Source organism: Rhinolophus ferrumequinum, chromosome 26, assembly GCF_004115265.2.
Source record: "Rhinolophus ferrumequinum isolate MPI-CBG mRhiFer1 chromosome 26, mRhiFer1_v1.p, whole genome shotgun sequence".
Lineage (NCBI taxonomy): Eukaryota > Metazoa > Chordata > Mammalia > Chiroptera > Rhinolophidae > Rhinolophus > Rhinolophus ferrumequinum.
In genome coordinates this window covers 22,134,410-22,156,478 of record NC_046309.1, presented here as the reverse complement: position 1 = coordinate 22,156,478, position 22,069 = coordinate 22,134,410, and the positions used below count along the sequence as shown (strand labels likewise).

The window sequence follows — 22,069 nt, the reverse complement described above, 5'->3', positions numbered from 1 at the left end:
ACTCCAGTATTCCCAGGGTTCCAGTGCCAGGAAGAGAAATCCCCACAACTTCTGGCCATGGAAACCAGCGGAGATAGTGGCTGAGTGAGACGGAAGGCTGCTGGAGTTATGGAAGTATGCCTCTTAAGGGCTCACATACAGACTTACTCACTGATGGACTCACTTGATCTGAGCTCCAGCCCTGGGGCAGCAGCTCAAAAAGTGTCAAGGACACATGGGGAAGAATTGTCTGGCTCTGGGTAGAGGGCTGAGGGGCAGCTTTCTTCCAGGCAGAAATGCTCACATGAGTGTCCCATTAGAACAGATAATAGAAGAAAATAAAGTCTTAACTAAACAGCTTCTCATTCTGAAATTTTTTGCATTTGATCTGCTTTCAGTGCAGCTTTAATAGCAGCTATTATCGACATTCACCAACTGCTTTGCTCTTTCTAGTTCCAAAAAAACACAAACAGGCATGCTACTTTGTGCATTTAAAGACATCTTTGTTCTGGTTTTCATCATGGGAGGTTATCGCAGACATCTTTGTTCTTTGCTTTCAATCAGCTTATATGATGACATTTACTGGTGTGACATAAACTCACTTCTTGATTGTTATCCAGTACTTTTAGGTTTTAGTTTCTTATTTTTGAGGAAGCTCCCCTTTCTCAAGGAGCTAAATGCCACATCTGAAAAGTGTCTACTTAATTATATCATCTTGCCATTTTGCTGGAGTTCTAAATTCTCTGCTACGTTTTCATTGAAAATAACACTGATTTATTTCATTTTTATATTTGAATAAACTGAACTTTGAATCCAAATGTTTACTGCTAATAACTTCATAATATTTAAGTGACTTTTTAATGTGGGCTTTTGGTATCTTTGTTAACATGTAAAGCAAGTCCACAGTACACAGTAATCTATAAAGCTGTGATTTATAGTGTATGGAATCTCTTTTTTCACCCCTTCTTCCGCCTCCCCCCCCTCCACTCTGGTTCAAGCCATTGTTTCTCAGTCTAGTTGTGTAGGACACAGCTCCCTGGCCCATGCGGGTATTATGAGCCTTGTACACCCCCCCGGCTGAGGCGGTCGGTCACCGGTCGGCCGCTCACAGCAGCTCACGGCAGCCCTCGCTGGCTGCCAGCCACTCACGCAGCAGCAGCCACCACAGCACACAGCAGCCCGCGGCAGCTCACACCAACCTCCAGCTGCTCACGGCAGCCCAGCTCCAGGGAGAGCCATTGTTCACAGTCTTAGCTATACAGGGTGGGTGCAGCTCACTGGCCCGTGTGGGAATCGAACCAGCGACCTCGACGTTAGGAGCACGGAGCTCCAACAACCTGAGCCACCAGGGCGGCCCAGTGTATGGGATCTTGAATGGAGCTATTTGAGGCAATTAGTAACAGATGCTAGAAACGTTACTGCAGGCTTCACTTCAACAGTACATTTATAATTGGTTTTTAATAATATTTTTACATGTAAATATGTAGCTATGCAAACATTGTCTTACATCAAAATCTGGATTAGCAAAGAAATTCATTAAGGTTAAAGGCAGCATGTGTCTTAATATCTTGGACTTTGAAGACTCAGTTCTAAGTCTACTGTTATTCAGATCTTGTTAAATGACAGCAATTTATGGTAACTTTGAAAAGAAGTCAATGTTGGGATTTTTATCATGTGTCTTACATGTATGAATTTTCATTGGATCTCTCCTGAATACCCTCCACATATTATAATTATTTTATTCGTTTTTCTGATACAGGAAGGTAAGACTCAACAGGACTAGTGCAAAAAAGTGAGAAGAATGATTTTATTTTTTTTACTTTCCTTACTAAATTAAGGAAATTCTGTTTGGAATAGAGAGTACACAGTATGTAAATATTGAATACATTCATGACCTGCACAAAGACTATTTCACAAGCATTTCATTTGTTTCTCCTGTGTGCCAGACTCAGAGTTTGGCAATAAGATACAGATGAAATAGAGAAGTTAACAAACAATACTTTACTTTCCATAGTCATAATTTTCTCACTTTTTTCCCCCAAATATTAAAAACATGCATTGGTCTTTTTTGTTTTCGTCAATCATTCCCTCTTTATTTTAAACTTTAGTTTTCCTCAGTTAATACTTTCATGTTAGAGACTGGTGAAGTACTATTTCCCCACACAGAATGTTTTTTTTTTTTAAATGTGTTCCTATGTAGAACACGAATTGGTCAAGATGTGTAATCCAGGGACAGTGAAGAGTAGGTAACTGTAGATATCTTATTGAAGCATTTATTCATTCAGGAAATGTTTATTTAATCTTTAAGTGGAAGATTCTAAGAAAGGTGCTGAAATTACAACATGAATAAGAGACAGACATACTGTAATTCAAACAAGTACAAGGTGTCCAAGTCCATTCAGGATGCTATAACAAAATACCACAGGCTAGTAGTTTGTAAACAACAGAAATTTATTTCTCACAGTTCTGCAGGCTGGGTAGTCTAAGATCAAAGCACCAGCAGCCTCAGTGTCTAGTGAAGGTCATTTCTTAGGCTGTTTTTTGCTGTAACTTCACAGGGAAGGGGTGAAGGAGCTCTCTGGGGTTTCTTTCTTAAGGGCACTAATCCCGTTCAGAAGGGCCCAGCCCTCCTGACTTAATCATCTCCCAAAGACCCCACCTTGAAATACTATAACATTGGGGGTTAGGATTTCAATATGTGAATTTTGAGGAGACATAAACATTCAGTACCTTGAACATGGATTCTGTAAAAATCAAATGAAGACGAATCATTGATGCCTGTGAAAATGCCCACTAATGATACAGGCTCTCCATTTCTGCCTACACTGTATTCCTGCCCGCTTAACTTCTCTGGTAAGATTGCCGTGAGCTCCTTTACTCTTGCAAAGCTTCCCTACCTCCCATTGGCCTGCACAGGTGCATTTGCTCACCATCTGCCTTTCCATCTCCATATGGAGAATTCCTTGGTATCCACGGTTTTCTCAGTGGACTAAGCTGGACTGCTAACTGGTCTCTGAGCATTGCCTCCCCTTTCTGTCATAGTGAGTCTGCTCAGGCTTATGACTCAACCAGACGTGCTCTTGGTTCCCCTCTCTGCCTGTGAAGGTTCTACCCATTTCTCAGGGCCCACGTGTGTGCTTTGGATGTGCACATTGACCTTCCTTCAACCCATCTACTCCGTTAGGCATTTGTCTGCTTCTTATGTAACATGCCCCCGACCTTCTGGAATGCAAGAATAAACAAGCAAGCCAACCAACTTGAACTCATGCACGTCTCCTACAAAGCCTAGAATTGCTTTCATTTCTGTTTGGAATAGAGAGTACACAGTATGTAAATATTGAATACATTCATGACCTGCACAAAGACTATTTCACAAGCATTTCATTTGTTTCTCCTGTGTGCCAGACTCAGAGTTTGGCAATAAGATACAGATGAAATAGAGAAGTTAACAAACAATACACAATCTGTTAAGTGCTCCAATAGAGGTAAGCACAGGAAATTTATAGGAATGGTACTAATTCAAGGAACTCAATAAATGGCTAACTATGAATAATTTATTTTAATTTTCAAGAGCTGACATTTAGTACTCTGTGTTCCTCTTTATGGGCAAATCAGCGTGATAATTTTGTGTTGCAACTACAGTAAGCGTCCTAATTTCTTTCTCCCCCCGCATTCACTAATGACACTCCAGTGGATACAGTATAGTTCTCATGAATTCTGTACACCTGCTCTTTCAGATACATCATCCTGGCTTTAACCATTTCATGGACTGAGATCTCCAATTGCAACTTTAAAAATATAAATTTGGGAATTTAAAAAATAATGTTTAAGCATAAGATTAATTTTCATTGTTAAAGACAGGTGAAACATAGTTAATGCTTCTTTGATCTGTGTTTTATCCTTCTGCACAATTTTAATATTTTATTAGTTTACTTCCCTTGGTTTTTTACTTAGGATGATTTGAAACAACCTCGTTTCTAGGGTCCTTTGCACAAAAAGAAACTCAAGTGGACTTTTTCTGTTGTATAGCCTTTTCACTAAAAATTTTGTCTTACGGACTTTTTCTGTTTTATAACCTTTTTATACAAAAATTATTTTCCCTATTCTGGCCCTTTTATTTTGTCTTTTAATCACAAAAATTAAGGAGGCTTTTTGAACCTGTACTTTACTTGGCACCATGATCTAGTAGGGGTTTTAAACTAGGTTCACACTCAATGTGATTATTTGATGAACTTCAAACATAATCTCATTAGTCAGAATCATTGTGCTGACAAATGTTAGACAACATTTAGTTTGGATGCCATGTCTTTCTTGATATCCTTCAGCAGAAGTTTAGTAGGGAATACTCAACAAAATTGTCATATAACAAACAGTCAAATAAGACCTGCAGTTGAATTTAGAAATTTTTTTTGTTGTTTCCTTTTTCCTGTTGCCATTTCATGTTAGAGCCCTGTGAGCTCGTACTCATAAAACAAGACATCATTTTTTTTGGTCTGATTTAGTCATTCAACAAATGTTTATTAAACATCTGCTATGTATCAGGGCTTTTTTCTGGATTCTGGGGTGTGCAAACAAATAAATACACATAATATCTTAGGAGAACAAAAATGAGAGAGGGAATTGAGACTGACCAAGGGAAGGAAGTGCACTTCAGATGGTGTTCAGGAAAGCCTCTCCATTTGAGCAGAGACCTGATTGGAGCAAGAAGATATGAGAACAAGCCTTGCAGACATCTGGGGCGGAGCATTTCAGGAAGCACTCCTGGAAGAGGTGGCAGCAAGTGCTGAGCCCTGCAGCTGCCTCCTCATGTTCTAGGAACAGAAAAGAAGCCAGAGTGGCTGGAGTAATGATCACTACAGAGCGAGAGGAGATGAGATCAGAGCAGCTGAGTGTGGTGACATCATATAGGATCTGTCGGCTGTGCTAAGGGGCTTATATTTTATTCTAAGTGAGATGAAAAGGTACTGGAGGGAACTGAGCCAAGGAGCGGCACATGATCTAATGTACAAACATGTATCTGTAAAGATATATATGCCCCTGTGTTCACTACAGCATTATTCATGGTGGCCAAGACATGGAAACAACCAAAGTGACCTTCGATGGATGATTGGATAAAGATGTGGTACATTCACACAATGTAATATTACTCAGCCATAAGAAAAGATGAAATACTGCCATTTGCGACAACATGGTTGGATCTTGAGATTATCATGCTAAGAGAAATAAGTCAGACAAAAAAGGAGAGAACCATATGACTTCACTGATATGTGGGATATAAAACTGAAAGCAACAAAGGAACAAGACAAACAAACAAACAAGAACTCACTGACACTGAAAACAGTTTAGTGGTTACCAGAGGATAAGAGGGAATGGAGAGAGGTAGAAGAGGGTAAAAGGGGTCAAATACATAGTGATGGAAGGAGAACTGACTCTGGGTGGTGAACACACAATGCGATATAGATGATGTAATACACTTGAAACCTATGTAATTTTACTAACCAGTGTCACCCCAATAAATTTAATGAATAAATTTAAAAATTACGTAAAAAGCAGAAAAAAAAGATTACTTGGGATATTGATTGTATTAGTTTTCTTATGCTGCGTAAGACATTACTACAAATTCAGTGGCTTAAAACAACACACTTACTATCTCACAGTTCCATGGGTCCAGCGTCAGAGAGGAGGGACCATTCAGCTGGGTTCTCTACTCAGGGTCTCCTAAGACTAAAGTCAAGATGTGAGCTGGGCCGTGTTCTCACTTGAAGCACAAGGTCCTGTTCCAAGTTCTTGCAGGTCATTGGCAGAATTCATTTCCTTGTGGTTGCAAGATTGAGATCCACCCAGGTCTCCAATTCTTGTTTGTTTGTTGTTTATTTTTGCCACCCTAACCATTTTTCCTACTATGATAAAAAATTCATCACCTAGAATTTATCATCTTAACCATTTTCAACGTGTAGAGTTCAGTAATGTTAAGTATACTCACATTGTTGTGAAACAGATCTTTAAAACTTTTTCGTCTCGGAGATCTGAAACTCTGTACCCACTAAACTATTCCCCTTTTCTCCGTCCTCCCATCTCCTGGGAACCACCATTCTGCTGTCTGTCTCTATGAGTTTGACTGCTTTGGATACCACCTGTTAAGTGGAATCATGCAGCATTTTTCTTTTAGTGACTGGCTTACTGTTTGTTTTTGCTGACTGTCAGCCTGGGGCTACTCTCAGTTCCTAGTGTCTTCCCCTCTCACAACCTCATAGTTTACTTCTTCAAAGCCAGCAGGGGACTCTCACACTTGGAGTTACTCTCTCTCCAATGTGCTAATACAGAGCCTTCTAGAACATAACATAATCACAGCGGGGACTCCCCCATCTCCATGGCCATACAATGGAACATAATCAAGGGAATAACTATCCCAGTATTTTTATGGGTCCTGCCCATCCTCAAGTGGAAGGGACTATATAGGGCATACAATAGGGTGTGGGAATTTGGGGGGCTATCTCAGCATCCTGCCTACTATGTAAGTGGAGAACAGAATTGTGGGAAGAGCAAGAGAAGAAGCTGGAGACCGGTGAGAAGGCGCTGGAGATATCTAAACCATTGCGTCTCAAAATGTAATGTGTATGTGACTCTCCTGGGGATTGTGTTGAAATTAGATTCCGACTCAGTGGGGCTGAGACCTGACTCTCCTAACCGTCTCCTAGGTGACGGCAGTGCTGCTGGTGGAATGTCAAGACATAGGCTAAGGAAGACAGGGGCCGGGTGCAGTGGTAACAGTGCACATGAGAAATGAATGGTCCGATTCGGGATATGAGTTGAAGGTAGACCCGAAGGGCTTGCTGAGGAGGAAACATGCGTCAGGATGCCGTCTACGTTTCAGGGATGACTAGGATTGTAGGAGGATCTGGTTGCAGGGCAGAAATTGAATGTGCAGGTGTGGATAAGCCAACTTAGAATCCAAACAGAGATAATCATGAAACGCTGTGGGAAATAATAGCTTTATAAATCGTATGCAGTGTTACTAGAGACTTCAATGTTATGTTTCTGTCCACCACAACTAAGGGACTCTTCCTGAGGGCCTTGGAATGTATTGCACTGTATTAAAATGTGTAAGCAATACAAAGGGCCTTATTGATTTGTGCTGCAGTATCTCTCTCTGCTTCACTTGCACTGACATTAATAAAACAAGGAGTGTTCTCTTGTCCATATGCCAGTGTTCTTTACAGTGAAATCAGCATAGTATTACTCAAATCATTAGAGCTGTTCCTAGAAGCTGACATGTGCATAGCTGTGCATTTGTAAAGCATATGGTACTCAGGCACTCTCTAGGAACGGAGATGGGTTTTCAAATAAAGCAAGTTTTCAGACCTGTTGACTTTGGTAGATGCCTCACTTGGAGGTGAAGAACCTAGTTTTCCTTGGCTATATAGGCTGTTGCATGGTATGACTAATTATTACTTCGTTCTGAGCTACCTCATGCAAAGGCAGCTTTGTCACGTTATGAGAGCTTGCATGGAAGTCAATCCTCACTGATTCCTTTATCACAAGATGTAAATGATATAGACAAAGATGGTATGGAAGGTTTGGTTACTTAGAATTTCCCTGGACATTAACCGTGTAAAATCGTGGCCTTATCCATACTTTGTGAAAGAAAAACATTTGCAAGGATATAAGCTGAGAATTGTGCTGTCAGCTTGGACTCGCAGCATCTCATATATTTTAACAGGCCTTTAAATAAAACATACTGGTTCTTAGCACTGCTTGGGTGCTAGCTACATAATATCCAGTGAAATCAGGCTATGAGAGATGATTTGCGGTTTCAGGGAGGGGTGAAATAAAACAGCGCAGGGCATTTTGGGTTTGGAGGACTGTTCATTCTGTGGAAGCAGGTGCGCATTCACTAAGCCAATGTCTGTACAGAAAACCCTGTTTCATTTTTCTGATTGTTAAACAGTAAAATCTGGTAGATTTTTTATAACCAGAAAAAAGGTGGGGGGAGAAGGAAGGAGATACTACTATTTCAAGGAGAGCCTGGTGATTATGTTTTTATAACTAAGACCGAACAGATAGAAGTGAAATCGAATCATTCAATGGCTGTGATGAGAGAAGCTCTGAAGGCGACTAACCCCGGTAGAGAATGGTCAGGAAGTCAGAACGATCATCTGGCCACTACCTTTCAGCCTCGAACCCTGGCCTAGGACTGACTACCTGATATGACAATTCGGTTTCTGTTGATTTGGAGGAGTGTGATGGCTAAAGCAAGCCGTGCTGATCCCGACACTTGATGTGGTTGTTCCATGTGCCTCTTTTTATGGAGTGTATCATATTAAAACTCGGAATCTAAATCTAGGTGTAATTATTTTGTGAATTCATTGAAAGTTGTCCCATTTTTTTCCTACACTTGTGTATATTTTAATGGAATGAATTAACTGCTTTACAATATAAAATTTAGCTTTGGCGTGGTAATCTAAGAAACTAACTTCTTATTGTGTCTTTTTTTTTTAGGAGCCCTGAATCAAAAAAACTGGGGAAAGAAATATCCAATATGTAATAGCCCCAAACAATCTCCTATCAATATTGATGAAGATCTTGCACAAGTAAATGTGAATCTTAAGAAACTTAAATTTCAGGGTTGGGATAAAATATCTTTGGAAAACACATTCATTCATAACACTGGAAAAACAGGTAAAATGTTACTTGAGCAAATGATTCCCTGTGACTCAATTTCCTTATCTGTAAAATAGGGATTATAATGGTGTTTCCTTCCTAAGATGAGGTGAAGATCAAATGTTTAGTACCTGTAAAGTACTTAGTGTAGTTTGTGGAACATCGAAAATGATAAATAATTAACCATTATCGCTATTGTGTTTGGTGTTATTATTACTAATGGAAGTTTATATCTCTAGCTGTCTGGCCAGTATGTTGGATTCAGCCCCTAATGCCAGTGGTTTCTGCCTAATGGAACAAAGATTCTTTAAGTCTGATTGAGAGACATTAAAATCTTACATTGGGCTCTCAAGAGAATCATTAATCTCCAGACAACTCAGAAAATACAGTCAGATAATATCTAATGTGGAACTAAAATTAGGAGAGTTTAAGGTTCTGAAAGTTGCCACTCAGGGTTCAAACACGAGATGGCTAAAACCCGTTCGGTGGGAATGGGGTTCTGCCTGCCTTGCCACAGCCTAGGACAGAGGTTCTGGAGCGTGATGGAGCCTGGGGTGCTGCTTGGAGGGATAAGGAGACGGGAGGAAAGCAGCAGCAAAGAAGGAGTAGAAATGAGTTGAAAGTGAGAAGGTGGGGGGAGCACGCCCAAGAGGATTTCCTCTCTCCCCTCTTCTGTTCCTTCTCCATTTACTCTGCCCCCTCACTATCATCAAATGCCTTGGGAAGCAGAGCTTTGGGGGAATGGCAATCTCAGGACACCAAACAAACAGGGCAGGTGGACTGGCTGTCTTCTGCTGTCAGGGTCCCACAGCATTTAAGTTTTTCGTTTTAGTTCATATTGGGGCAAAAAGATACATAAGTATATTGTGCAGAGTTACAAGTTCAGCTCCCAGAATGACAGCTTCTTTTTTTACTTTATCAAATAAATGATTTCCTTAATGTACGTTTAATGGAAGAAAATGTAGTTGACATTTGTAATTTTTATTTTCAGAAACTTAGATGCAATTTTATTGTGTGTGTGTTTTATTTTTTTTTCTTATTTTGTTTTTTTTAGTGGAAATTAATCTCACTAATGATTACCGTCTCAGTGGCGGAGTTTCAGAAATGGTGTTCAAAGCAAGCAAGATAACTTTTCACTGGGGAAAATGCAATATGTCATCTGATGGATCTGAACATAGTTTAGAAGGACAAAAATTTCCACTCGAGGTAAGTCACAACTTCCACTGGTTACTGTTTCATTTTATAAATCATTGAGATTTCATTTAGCATATAATTGTATTAATTTGTAATCAAATTTTATAATTCATAGTTATATTTACTTTGTTAATGTCTGTCTTCCTCACTAGACTAAGCTCAATAACACCTGTATTTGATTTTCCACTTCCTGGTAACCCAAAGTGCCATATTATAGATGATTAATAAATGTTGATGAGTAAATGAATGAATAAATTTTTTTTCCATATCCCAGTATAAAAAGAAGGGGAAATTTCATCAAAATACTGGGGAATCAAAGAAATGCAAAATAAAACGAGAACATTTTTCAGCTTTAAAATTGGAAAAATAAGTATAATTGCAATAAATAACAAGCATGGGGTGAAATAAACACTTGCCTATGTGTGTGGAGAGGGTCTAAATTGGTAGACTTTCTGGGAAATAGTTTTCTTGTTTTTATCAAGAACTTCAAATATTTCATTCTCAATACCCACCATTTCAATTTGTAGCAATTCGGTCTAAAAAAATAACTACAGACATGCTCAAAAATGTATGTGCAAAGATTTAGTTACAATAATAAAAAGTTGAAACTGTCATGTCCCGCACTACCAGAGTTGTGGGGAGCGAGGAGGGCGGTGCAGGGTTAAGAAAAGACAGCAGCCATGAAAAGATTTTAAATGCGGAGGCTAAGGGACCGGAGGCTAAGGGACCGGAGGCTAAGGGACCGGCAGCCTCAAGGTCTGGGCTGTGGCACCTGGTCTGGCCTGCAGCAATAACTTTTATTAGTTAGGTGGGGAAATAAAGGAGATAAAGCTTGTCAATCTCAAGATCTGTGAATTCTATACATCATAATAGGAAACCATTTAAGTCAATCATCCTTGCCTGCAGACAGCTGGACCATAAGTCTCAATTTCCCCAAGGGACAAAACCTATATGCATATGAATAGATGGAGAGCAACTCATTGAATCACTTCCCTTGTAGGTGTTGGGAAGGAATGCAGCCACAGGCTGAGGCTTTCCTTAGCCTGAGGAAGGTGGGGGGCTGTGCCCACCTCTGTGAACCCTGTGGGTTCTCCTGTTGGTCCTCATGCGACTGCATCTGGCTTGAGTTGTTCCTTCCATGAGGAATCTTACTTGTCATTGACTGTCCAGTCATCTTTCTGGGACCAAACAGGGAGGCATAAAGTACAAACACAAAGGTTTAGCAAAGTCCCTGAAAGGATCCATCTCACAGACTCTCCTTTCTTTGGGGGACAGGTAGAAGCAAACACGAGTTTAAGCTGTTGCATGGTGACATTGAAACAAAAAGAAATGATTAAATACATTATGAAGGAATAATATAGATCTTGTAAAAATCATGTTTTTGAATGATTTACACAAAAAAAAGGTTCATCATAATATCTTAATGTTTTTTACTTTTTTAGCGATATTGTGCTTTTAAAAAACAATATAAAATAGTTTGCATAGTATTATTATTTTAACTTTGTAAAACATGGAAACTAATTATTGACAGAGTACAGAGTCTGAGTCCAATGGACTAGATTTGAATACAGACTTCACCATTTAGTTATTAGTTACAGACATAACATTGTAAAAATTATTTAATTTACCTAAGCTGTGAAATTGACACAAGAGTAGTAGCATCTGCCTTATGAAGTTATTATGAGGATTAATGAGAAAATGAATTCTTACTAATGTAAAAATAATTAAGGGAAATCAAGAAAACATCAACAGTGATTTTTCTCTTGGCAATGGCACATAGGTGACTTTTCTCCTTCGAAATTCCCATGGTTTCTAAATTACCTATATTGAAACTATATTAGTGTATCATCCAAAATAGTTAATACAACAAATAAGACTAGAGTGAATTATCTCTTAAAGGACTAAAAAATGTAATGTGGAGAAGCAATTGAAATTTGTAGCTTATAATTTATTTTTAACATATTAAATATCCTTAACAAAAAGCACAGTTATCAAATTGGGTTTGTCAAAGAAATAAGTCAATTCCTTAAACACATAACACTCACTTCTGAGAGTGTAGCTTTCTGACAATATTACTTATTTAGAAAAAAAGATAAAAGTCACACACAAACAAAACCCCTACCAACGTAAGTCCTGAACCAGCAAAATAAATGGTACAGAATCTGTGCACTAAAACTCATGTTTTTCTTACTTAAAAAGTCCCTCAAACCATTACTCCGTGGTATTGTTTGTTGTTTGTTTATTTGTTTGTTTGTAACTCCCTCCATGCCATTATGCAAGCTGGGAAATAAGGGCATCCTTGACTTGCCCTTTTGTTCCTGGGCTCCCACATTCTACAGTCAAAGGTTCTCAGTTCTGTCCCTAAATGATGTGGGAGGTTCAGAAAAAAGTTCACACCACATTTGTCTCTTACTTGGATTATTAAATAATGTCCCTGGGCTAGTCTTCTCTCCAGTCTTAGTCTCTCCTCACTACTGCCAGTACCCCCCACCATTAGCTGAAATGGATGAAGACTAGCCACTGCCTTGCTCCGGACACCAAACTGCAGGCAGGGATGCCTCCCAGATCTTCCTGGTGTGGGCCCTACCTACCCCTCCAGCTTCGTCTCTTTCCTCTTCTCTCACATATGCTCAGCTGAAATCATAACAAACTACTTCCCATTTCCCACATTTCTCATATTTTCTTGCCTATCGGCCTTCCCCAAAGCCGGTCCCTCTAACTTGAACACTTGTCTCTCTTCTGCCTATTTTTCTGTTGCTTTTGAGCTGCTCATACTTCAGGGGTCAGCTGACAAATCCTGTCTTTGAAGGGCTTTGGTGATCACTGCCACCCTCTGCTTCACACTCTAGTTCACGGATCGCAGCCCTAACACATTAATTTTCTCACAGCCTTTCTGCTCTCCCCTTAATTACACTTCTAAATGAGCTGAGTTGCCTGATTTCCAAGCCCACTACATGAGGAGCACCCAAGTATAAATGAGAGTAGAGGCTGTTATCGACAGATACGGGGAACTGGAGTCAAACTTTAACAAGGGATAGCCTCACAGCAGGAGAGGAGACAAAATAAGGACCTCTTTTGGTGTTTTTTAGGTAGAAGCAGAGCCCTTGAGATTTTCACTATCAATGGAGCACAAGACGATACTGTCCAAAAGTAGTAATTCAGGCCATCAAGAAAGGCATGTCCAGTCAAGAGACAATGCAACCATATTTGAAAGAATTCCAGCAAAATAGTTGAAATAACATTTGATAATTTATTACATTTGACAATTGCTGTAGTAAATGATTACTTCAATGTCAACTGGTGATCTCACAGGGGAAATTTCAGTTCTAGATGTGTCTAACTTTGTATTTCCTTCCTCTTTGGAGGGTAATAAATGATAGTAAATGCACTTGTATGTACATGTAATTGATAAAATGTTTTGAGAATATGCAGAATGTAGGATTATACAGTTTATGGAATTTTTCAGAGAGAATTGATTGAATTGGTAAATTGTTTTAGTGTCTCTTTCCTGATTTTTGTGAAGTCTTTGTATATAATAAAGTCATCATTGTTACATTTACAGATGCAAATCTACTGCTTTAATGCGGACCAATTTTCAAGTTTTGAGGAAGCGGTGAAAGGAAAAGGAAAGTTAAGAGCTTTATCCATTTTATTTGAGGTAATCATTATACATAGATGTAGCACTAACCTAATTCCTTTTTTAATACATGAAGTATTAATGTGAAATCTCAAAACATGCTTTGTGACAAATAGAAGAGCTCACAAGTAGAATGATAAGTGGTGGTCGTTTTCACAGAGAACCCCTTGATGGTTATGTTTAAAGGGGGCTCCTGTATTCATGTATTGGGTCCCTCACTTCCAGCTCAAGCATACTGTTCTCTGGGTGCCGAGATTTGCTAATATTTTTATGCATCATGATGATATAGTAGTGACTGAATCATAGCATTTTAAAATGTTCTTTTCTCGGTAGAAAATTTAATAGATTTAAAAGGTTTTTCTTTGTTTTGTTTTTACCTTGCTGTGAAAAAAAGTGTGTATTTGGAGGACATTACTTTGGAATACTTAAAATGGAAATCACTAATATGTCCATGTTATTAAACAGCTAACCAAATATTTTATCCCAATTTTAGAATGTCGTATTCTTCTTTAACAGGTTGGATTAGAAGAAAATTTGGATTATAAAGCAATTATTGATGGAGTTGAGAATGTTAGTCGTTTTGGTAAGCTATTTGGAGAAATTTCATTCTTCCAGAGTCTACCTTGGATGTGTATGAATTTTTTACAACATTTCAAAAAGCCTGTTTATCCAAAAGAAGGAAAGACCAATCTCTTAGTTCTCACACTTGATGATTTATACATTTGTCACTAAAAAACAACTTATAAATTTTTGTCACATAAAAATCATAAAATGTTAATGTAAGCAGGAAGTTGATGTTTTATAATTTTATTCTTGAAAATCTCACTACATCATGCATTTAAAATGTATTTATCTATTCTGCCTCTCCATTGAACAATCATTAAAAACTCTAATTTATAATTTGAAACCCATTAATATTATGCAAATCTTGTTTTAAGGTAGAAAGGTAAATTTAACTCAAGGTAAAATTTATTCCCTGGTGGTTTTCTTGGGAAGTCCTTTGCTTTACCAATGTGACAGGATAACATTTTTGGAAGACGGTAAATGCTTATATATAACAAGATACAAAATGCTCTGAGTGTATTCCCTGCTATTTCAGGTCTCTTGTAATTTGTCACAACAAATGCTTTTGACAACAGTGGCAAGAGACAGCAAACCTGTTATTATTATTTTATTGTTATTTAGCACCCATGCGGGGTGTTGATACTACTCTGAATTATGAATAAAACGATAATTATTCCTCTCTGGGAAGCTGCAAGATTTGAAATCAGAAACAAAATGCATCTATGTCCTTTTCTTGAAAGCAGAAGCCTGGCCTAGGATTGATTTATCTTTGTCAGTTACACGTTAGGACCTGAATGGACCGAACTTTCAGGAGTCAGGAATATATGAACTCCTGCAGTGCAGCTGTTCTTTTCTTTTCTTTCTTTGAAAGATGCAGTCAAACACACAATGAAGCTGTTATCTCTCTCCATCCACATTGCAGAATTTAGCACTGAATGCCATGAGCCACACTTAATTTTTTTTCTCATTTAGTCAAAAAGTGGATTCTATCAAGACTGAAAGAAGACAGCTAGTATGAATTCAGACACTTACAATTGTATAAAAAAAATGAATTCTGAATATTCGCAGGCCTTGCACCAGCCTGTGGGAACAAGTGTGATGCCAACACTTGTTATGAATCCTGACTTGTGTCACTGGGGCACTTTGGCCCCTGGGTCTCGACACCTCTTCAGTGCTTTCTGGGGGTTCTCTAGGCGGGAGTTCACATGAGCTTAGAAACCAATTTGCTCCTGTTCTTGATTATATCTTGTTAATATCTACTTGTTAATATCTACTGTTTGCAAGCCACTGAGAGAGGTGCTTCACAGAGCCACTGCTTGCCATATAATACCCTCCCCAAGAAAATGGATTCCCTAACAGCATTATTCTGTCTACACCCTGGCTCTTCCCTTGGAAGCAGAACTAATTGTCTCTTGGGCTGGCTGGGAGCACACACTACTCTGCCCTCTGATAACCCGTCTATCTTCTGTCTCTCTATCCTGCTACTTGTGTACCAATTTCCTCCCTCCTCTTTCACTAAAACATACAATCCTCCATGCTTGTCAACTCACTCACTACACACTTAATGTTTCAATATATTCCACAAGGGTACCTAAGACTATACAGTTGGTAAGTGACAAAGCCAGAATGTAGATGCTAGTCTATCCACAAAGATTGCTCCACTAGACAATGGAGATTGATATTAGCTATACGTGTATGTTTCAGAACACATATGAAACACGTGCCAATATTATTTGAATGGTTGTTAGATACGCTCCATGCTAACTAAATGACTTAAGTCTCCTAAAGTTAAATATTTCCATTTTGAGAGTTCTTGGATTAAATCTATTTTAGAGTCTAGAAAATCCCCCAGTGCCCAATGCACTGACATCGTCCCAATGTTGGCCTCAGCCATTGCTGCTGGGAACCTTGATGATTGAAGGCAGTGCTGGTCTTAGTGACTCTGGAACTGCAGCTAACCTCCCAAATCCTGCTCCATGTTCTCCATATAATGTGAGTTACCCACAACACAACACTTTTCAACCGCCATCCAGATTGTAAAGTCTATCTTATTATAATGTGGGCAAGTTGCTCGTTTCCTATATTTATCTCCAAGGGAAAAACCCATTTCTCCTTCAGAGGAAGAGAAAGGTCAGAGGGAGGGTGAGGTGGCAGCCGTACAAAGATAGTAAATTAATATTCCCCAAGCGGAACCCAGAAAAAAAACACCTGTTAGGTGAAATTTTTAATTTGCAAGGAAGAGAAACACCTCTGATAACATTATCAGTGACTGTCAAATGGGAATTCACGTTAGAATGACTCGTGGTACTTTCTGAATCACAAACTCAGCCCAGGAATTTCTATATTGGAAAATCCTCACAGGTTTGTTGATGTAGCTCCATCTTAAGTCTCATTGTCCTAAGTCATAGGAGTTGGTTTTAAGTATTTAGTGGTTTTTCCTTCGTGCTGACTCTATTTGGTCTTTATCTCCCTATCTTTCAACCTCATCTTTCCTTCTCCCACTTCCAGCCCCCCTCAGAAGGGGAATTTGATTGATTGCTTAATTACCAATACACATGTTCGAATGAATCGTGATTGAATGAAGGAATGAATAATTGATCACAAATAGAGCAGTGTTGGCTCAGGTAGGAGTGTCTCTTGTGTTACCAATGAAACATGTTTTTGCAAAACACACACACACACACACCCCCACCTTAATCCAATTAGCACTATTGTAATTGAAAAGTCTTGTGATACCCAAGACAGAACTTAGGACATGTATCTAGAAAACAAAAAATAAGGTACAAAATAGTGAACATGTCCATAAGAGAGATTAACTAGATCAGTGCCCCTGAGGCTCAGAGATAGGAAGAATCGATTCCACATTGGGGTGAAGGAAGGAGAAATCAAAAACTTTCTTCTGTTTCTTCCTCTTCTTTAACTGTTTTCCCCTTTAATTTCTTTTTCAATTTCAAGAATATTCTTCATTTTAGCATCTCTATTCTAGCTTTTTTCCCCCCCAGTCTCTAGCTCCCCTGGTATAATTTTATTTCCCGCCTAATTTAGCAGTGAGTCAGTTTCTGGCTCCTTCCTTAATTAGTATTCTCCATATTCACATTTCCATAGAACATTTGCAGATAAATTTCATCTTCAGCAGAAAAAGCAAAAATCGTAGTCCATTGGCAATTAGGAAGATTATTTCATCACAAGATTTTAAATTAAAAACAAATGTGAAAATTGAAAATATTTGCATATTAAAAATAAACTTTTTTGAATCTGAGTCTGAGTTCTGAAAATCTCATCTTGACATTGGAGGAAAGGAAGACATTCTTTTAGGAGTTACTAATTAATCTATTTAGAAATTACTGATTAAAGCAAACAGCTGGAATTTTCTAATGGATGAAAACTAGATTTAGGTTATATACTTGTATAAACAACACTATCAATTCGGTCAAATAGGTTTTCATTTCTAACATGGAGTCTTAAATTCAGACTAGAAGCAGTTATCTATAACTATATTAAAAGCATCCTTCCTTCCTTCAAAAGTTTCTGTATTGAAGAAAAATTCACATTCATTAATTTAACTTGTAAATGGAAGTAATTTGTTTTTTCTTTGAATCTTTCTGGTTGGAGTTTACAGCTGGACTAGACTATGAAGACCATGTAGTCCAGTCATTTCATTTTATAATGAGTAAAATGAGGTTCATAAAGACTGAAATCTTGCCAAGGCTTCTCTCCACTTGGGGTTTTCAACCCTGGCTGCATATTTGAATCATCTGGGCACTTTTTTAAAAAATGCAGGTGCCAAGTCCCTGCCACTAGAGATTTGAAGTGAAATGGTCTAGGGTGAGGCCTAGGACATTGGTGTATTTCGCAAAGCTCCCTGTATGATTTGAATAAGGGGTGAAACTGCTGTTCGACGGTGTGCCACCTTACTTAGACTAGATTCACTTGGCTTTGGGGACTATTTCTTATGGCCTAAATCTACCTGCTGGAGCAGAGGACATAAACAGGGCGGGGTAGTTAGGAGGATGTAAGAGTGAGTTAGACACGGATCTCGCTGGTAAGTAGATGGCTGCTTACACAAACAGCTAACTGACCAAAGTAGTGTCATTGGTAAGCGTTAGTGGGAAAATGCAAAAACAAAATGAGGTTATTCAAGGAGACAGGTAAATTGGATGGTTTCAGGGTTCCAAGGCTAAAGAACCACTTAGGAAAGCTCTACAAATTTTTTTATAGGAATTCTCTATTCTAGGTACAAGTTATATGTATATACTTGTATATCTAGCAAAATTAAATCAATATTATTGTATTATATATAGTTCATACATATAATAAAATAAATGTAATATGTATGTATATACATTATCCAGAATTTATTTTCTATTCTTTTTCTTGCCTTTTTGCTCTCTTAATAGTGACTATTGATTACTAGATGTTGATTATCACATGTTAAAATTTATCATTTTCCCTTTACGAATACTACTTTTTGTGTGCCATTTCAGAAATCTCAACCTACCATAGGGTTGTAAAGATAACTTTTTCTGTTTTGCCCTAAAAGCTCTATTGTTCTGTTCACATTTAGATCTATAGTCTATTTAAAATTAATTTGTGCAATTTATTTAGAACTCATTTGATGTGAAGTAGGGAATCAAGGTTCACTTTTTTTCCATAAAGATATTCAACTGATAGAGCAGTGTTTGTTGAAATTGCTATCCATTCCAACTATGTAGTAATTTTTCCTGTCATGAATCAAGTGAGTATATATTGTGTGGGTCTGGACTCTGTTCCCTTCCATGTTCACTTTGTCTATTTTTCTGTAAAGATCTCACCATCATAATTTTTATAGCTTTATATAATAAGTCTTCCTATCTAGTAGCAAAACTTCACCAGCTTTCTTATTGTTCAAGAGTACCTTAACTTTTCTATTTTTCTAATGTTACTATTTATTCCTATCCAGTATTTCCAATTAAATTTTAAAATCACCATGTTAGTTAACACACACACTCTCCTGGAACATTGATTAAGATTTCATTGACTCCATAAATTAATTTGCAGAAAATCAAAGCTTTTACAGTACTAAATCTTTAAACCCACGTACATGGTATTTCCCGTTATTTTCAGATTTTATCTAATTCTCTCAGGAAAGGTTTGTATTTTTAACTATAGACGCTATACACATCATTTGTTAGATTTACTTGTATTTGATATTTTGTTGTTTGTTTTTTTAAGTTCTATTGTTGTAAATTTCATTTTCTGTTGTTTGATATTGTTATATAGAAATAGGATAAATTCTTGTGTATTGGTCTTATGTGTAGTGACTTTATTAATTCTAATAGTCTGTACATTTTTCAAGTATTTTACATGCACAATCATGTTATTGGCAAACATGATGTTATTATTTATTCCTATCCAGTCTTTATGACCTTTTCCCTTTCTCTTACTTTATTGCACTGCCCTGGTCTTCCAGTTCAGTGCTAGAAATGGTGATAGCAGGACATCCTTGTCTCATTCTTGATCTCTAGGGGGAAACCTTTCAGCAAGTTATCTTTAAATCTGAGTTTATTTATGGGCTTTTGAAGATAAATCCTCAGAATAAGACTTGGTTTTCCAAGAACAGGTATTGAATCTCATGAAATGATGTTTCTGTATTTATTGAAACAGTCACATGATTTCTGAATATCTTTTATATGTAAAATAATCTCTCTAGCATTTTGCTGATGTAAAGATGAAGCATATAACACTATGTAGTGATATATGAAAGAAAATTTGAAGTATGCTAGTTTTATCGCCATTTTTGAAATATATCTAAAACATTGTTAAAGTTTCAGTTCTGACACAATACATAACAAAGCATATGTCTCTGTTTCATAGTTTTGCACAGCTTTCCAGACTTGGGATTCCACTGAGGTGTATGTTGTTACTTTGCAGGGAAACAGGCTGCATTAGATCCATTCGTACTGCTGAACCTTCTGCCAAACTCCACTGACGAGTATTACACTTACAATGGCTCGTTGACATCCCCGCCCTGCACAGACACTGTTGACTGGATTGTTTTTAAAGATACAGTTAGCATCTCTGAAAGCCAGGTAATCTTGGAAATTCAAACAAATGAAGTAATTTGAAGAAATCTAAAAAGAATGATTTTCTGAGCTTTACCACAGAATATCTGTTTTAAAGCATTTACTGATGCCCTTGAAGCAGATATGTTACATTATATGTTAAATTATCTTCTTTTCAGTTGGCTGTTTTTTGTGAAGTTCTTACAATGCAACAGTCTGGTTACGTCATGCTGATGGACTACTTACAAAATAATTTTCGAGAACAACAGTACAAATTTTCTAGGCAGGTGTTTTCCTCATATACTGGAAAGGAAGAGATTCATGAAGCAGGTATGTATTGAAATATAATTTTTCTACAACTCACCCAGTGAGTGTTATGGGAGATAATTTTGGTACAATGGAAAACATACAAGACAGATTTTTATAAATATTTTGATTATTAGCTTTATAGCTTTAGATAAACTCTTTAACATCTCTGAATCTCAGTTACCGCATTCATAAAAATGGCAATTTAAGAAATGTGTTCTTCCCCACATGAAGAACCCCATTTTTCAGATAAGAAACACTGAGATCCAATAAAGAAAGTGATTTTTGTAAAACACACAGTAATAGATGGCAAAGCCACGTACACACCTCCAAATTCACTTTCTGGCATTTGCCTGGGCTAAGAGCTATAAGCAAGAAGTGAATAAGGGACTGAGGTGTTCAGAGCTTGGGGAGATCACATCTGGGGTGATCAGGGAACTTCAATGAGAAAATCACATTTGAGCTGAGTCTTAGCATGTGATTTGACTTGTGAAGTGTTCATCTTTGTGTTGGTAGCTCCCGGAAAAGAACTAGCCCGTAGGAGGGACTGAAGGCAAATGCTCTGAATAATTAAGGAATAAAAAGTTAGTCTTTCCCCCAGTTGCCTTCTTTAGGGGAAAAGAACTTGTCCTTGTCAGGCAATGGAGAAGACGTGGGGGGACAGCCCTGCAGCGCCTTCTGTTTCTTTGGGAGCTGACACTACAGTCAGAAGCCTTTGAAAATGCCCAGAGGACACAATCAGTGCCACCTACTGACATGTCCTTTTCATTTTACACTGAAGATGGACTGGTTCATGAAAGAAATATTTGAAGTAGCCTTTGGTTTGGAGACTTAAAACCTTTCCAAGTACATGGTCTTCTTTGATCTCAGCCCGGCAGCGAATTTTTGGCTATGTAGAATATTAATTTAATGATCATCTCCTTTTGAAGATTAGGCATTAAAACAGCGTGTTTTTCTTATTTTAATGTGATATTTATGAGAATTGTTCATCCTTAACAACAATAAAAACAGAACACAAGACAGCAGAGATAAATAGCTGCATTTAATGTGATATTCAGTTTCAAATTAAATTGCCCCCAAATTAGGGAATTTAATTATATTTCTACCAGCAATACTAAATACACTAACATCCTGTCTGGTAAATGATAGACTGTTGAGTAGAAAAAAGAAACGGGGTTTAGCCATCTTCTTTTCTAAAATACAAATGACCAATTAACAAATTAAATAAATATGATTCTTTTTTGTCAGTTATATTTTATTAAAACTCTTCCAAATTGTGTGTCTTTGCATGGTAGGTCCTGTTCAGTACTTACTTGTGTTTGCTCCTCCCCAGTTAGCTTCCTTCTCTCATACAGAACTCTGAGGTCCCCAGAAGAGGGCAGACCACATTCTCCCAGGTTGCATTTCTCCGGGCTCCTTCCTTGCCCTGGCATGCTCCTTCCTGCTGTCTTTACTTGTTTGTCTCCTCCTTATTCTTCAACACTCAAGTAGACCACTGCACCCACTGGGGGGCCAACCCCTACTCCACCTCCATCCCCACCGAGTCTGGCTGAGGCCCGGGCACCGGACTGAACTGATGGTAACCCCTTACCCCTAGAGGACACAATAAATGATGCCTGTTTGGGATGGTGTGATGTGCCCAGGTGCTCCTGTGTTCTGTGCATCCAAACTGCATAGCAGTTGCTAT

General features: G+C 38.0%; 1 protein-coding gene across 4 annotated transcripts in view; it reads left to right on the top strand.

The window, feature by feature from the left end:
• The window catches only part of PTPRZ1 (protein tyrosine phosphatase receptor type Z1), a 167,143-nt gene that overhangs the window by 81,819 nt on the left and 63,255 nt on the right, over nt 1-22,069 (top strand). For all 4 annotated transcript variants that reach the window (XM_033098997.1, XM_033098999.1, XM_033098998.1 and 1 more), the window contains exons 3-8: nt 8,479-8,658; nt 9,695-9,846; nt 13,397-13,492; nt 13,988-14,054; nt 19,946-20,103; nt 20,256-20,406. In XM_033098997.1, the coding sequence (XP_032954888.1) occupies nt 8,479-8,658; nt 9,695-9,846; nt 13,397-13,492; nt 13,988-14,054; nt 19,946-20,103; nt 20,256-20,406 (804 nt within the window). The remainder of the gene's footprint in view (nt 1-8,478; nt 8,659-9,694; nt 9,847-13,396; nt 13,493-13,987; nt 14,055-19,945; nt 20,104-20,255; nt 20,407-22,069) is intronic.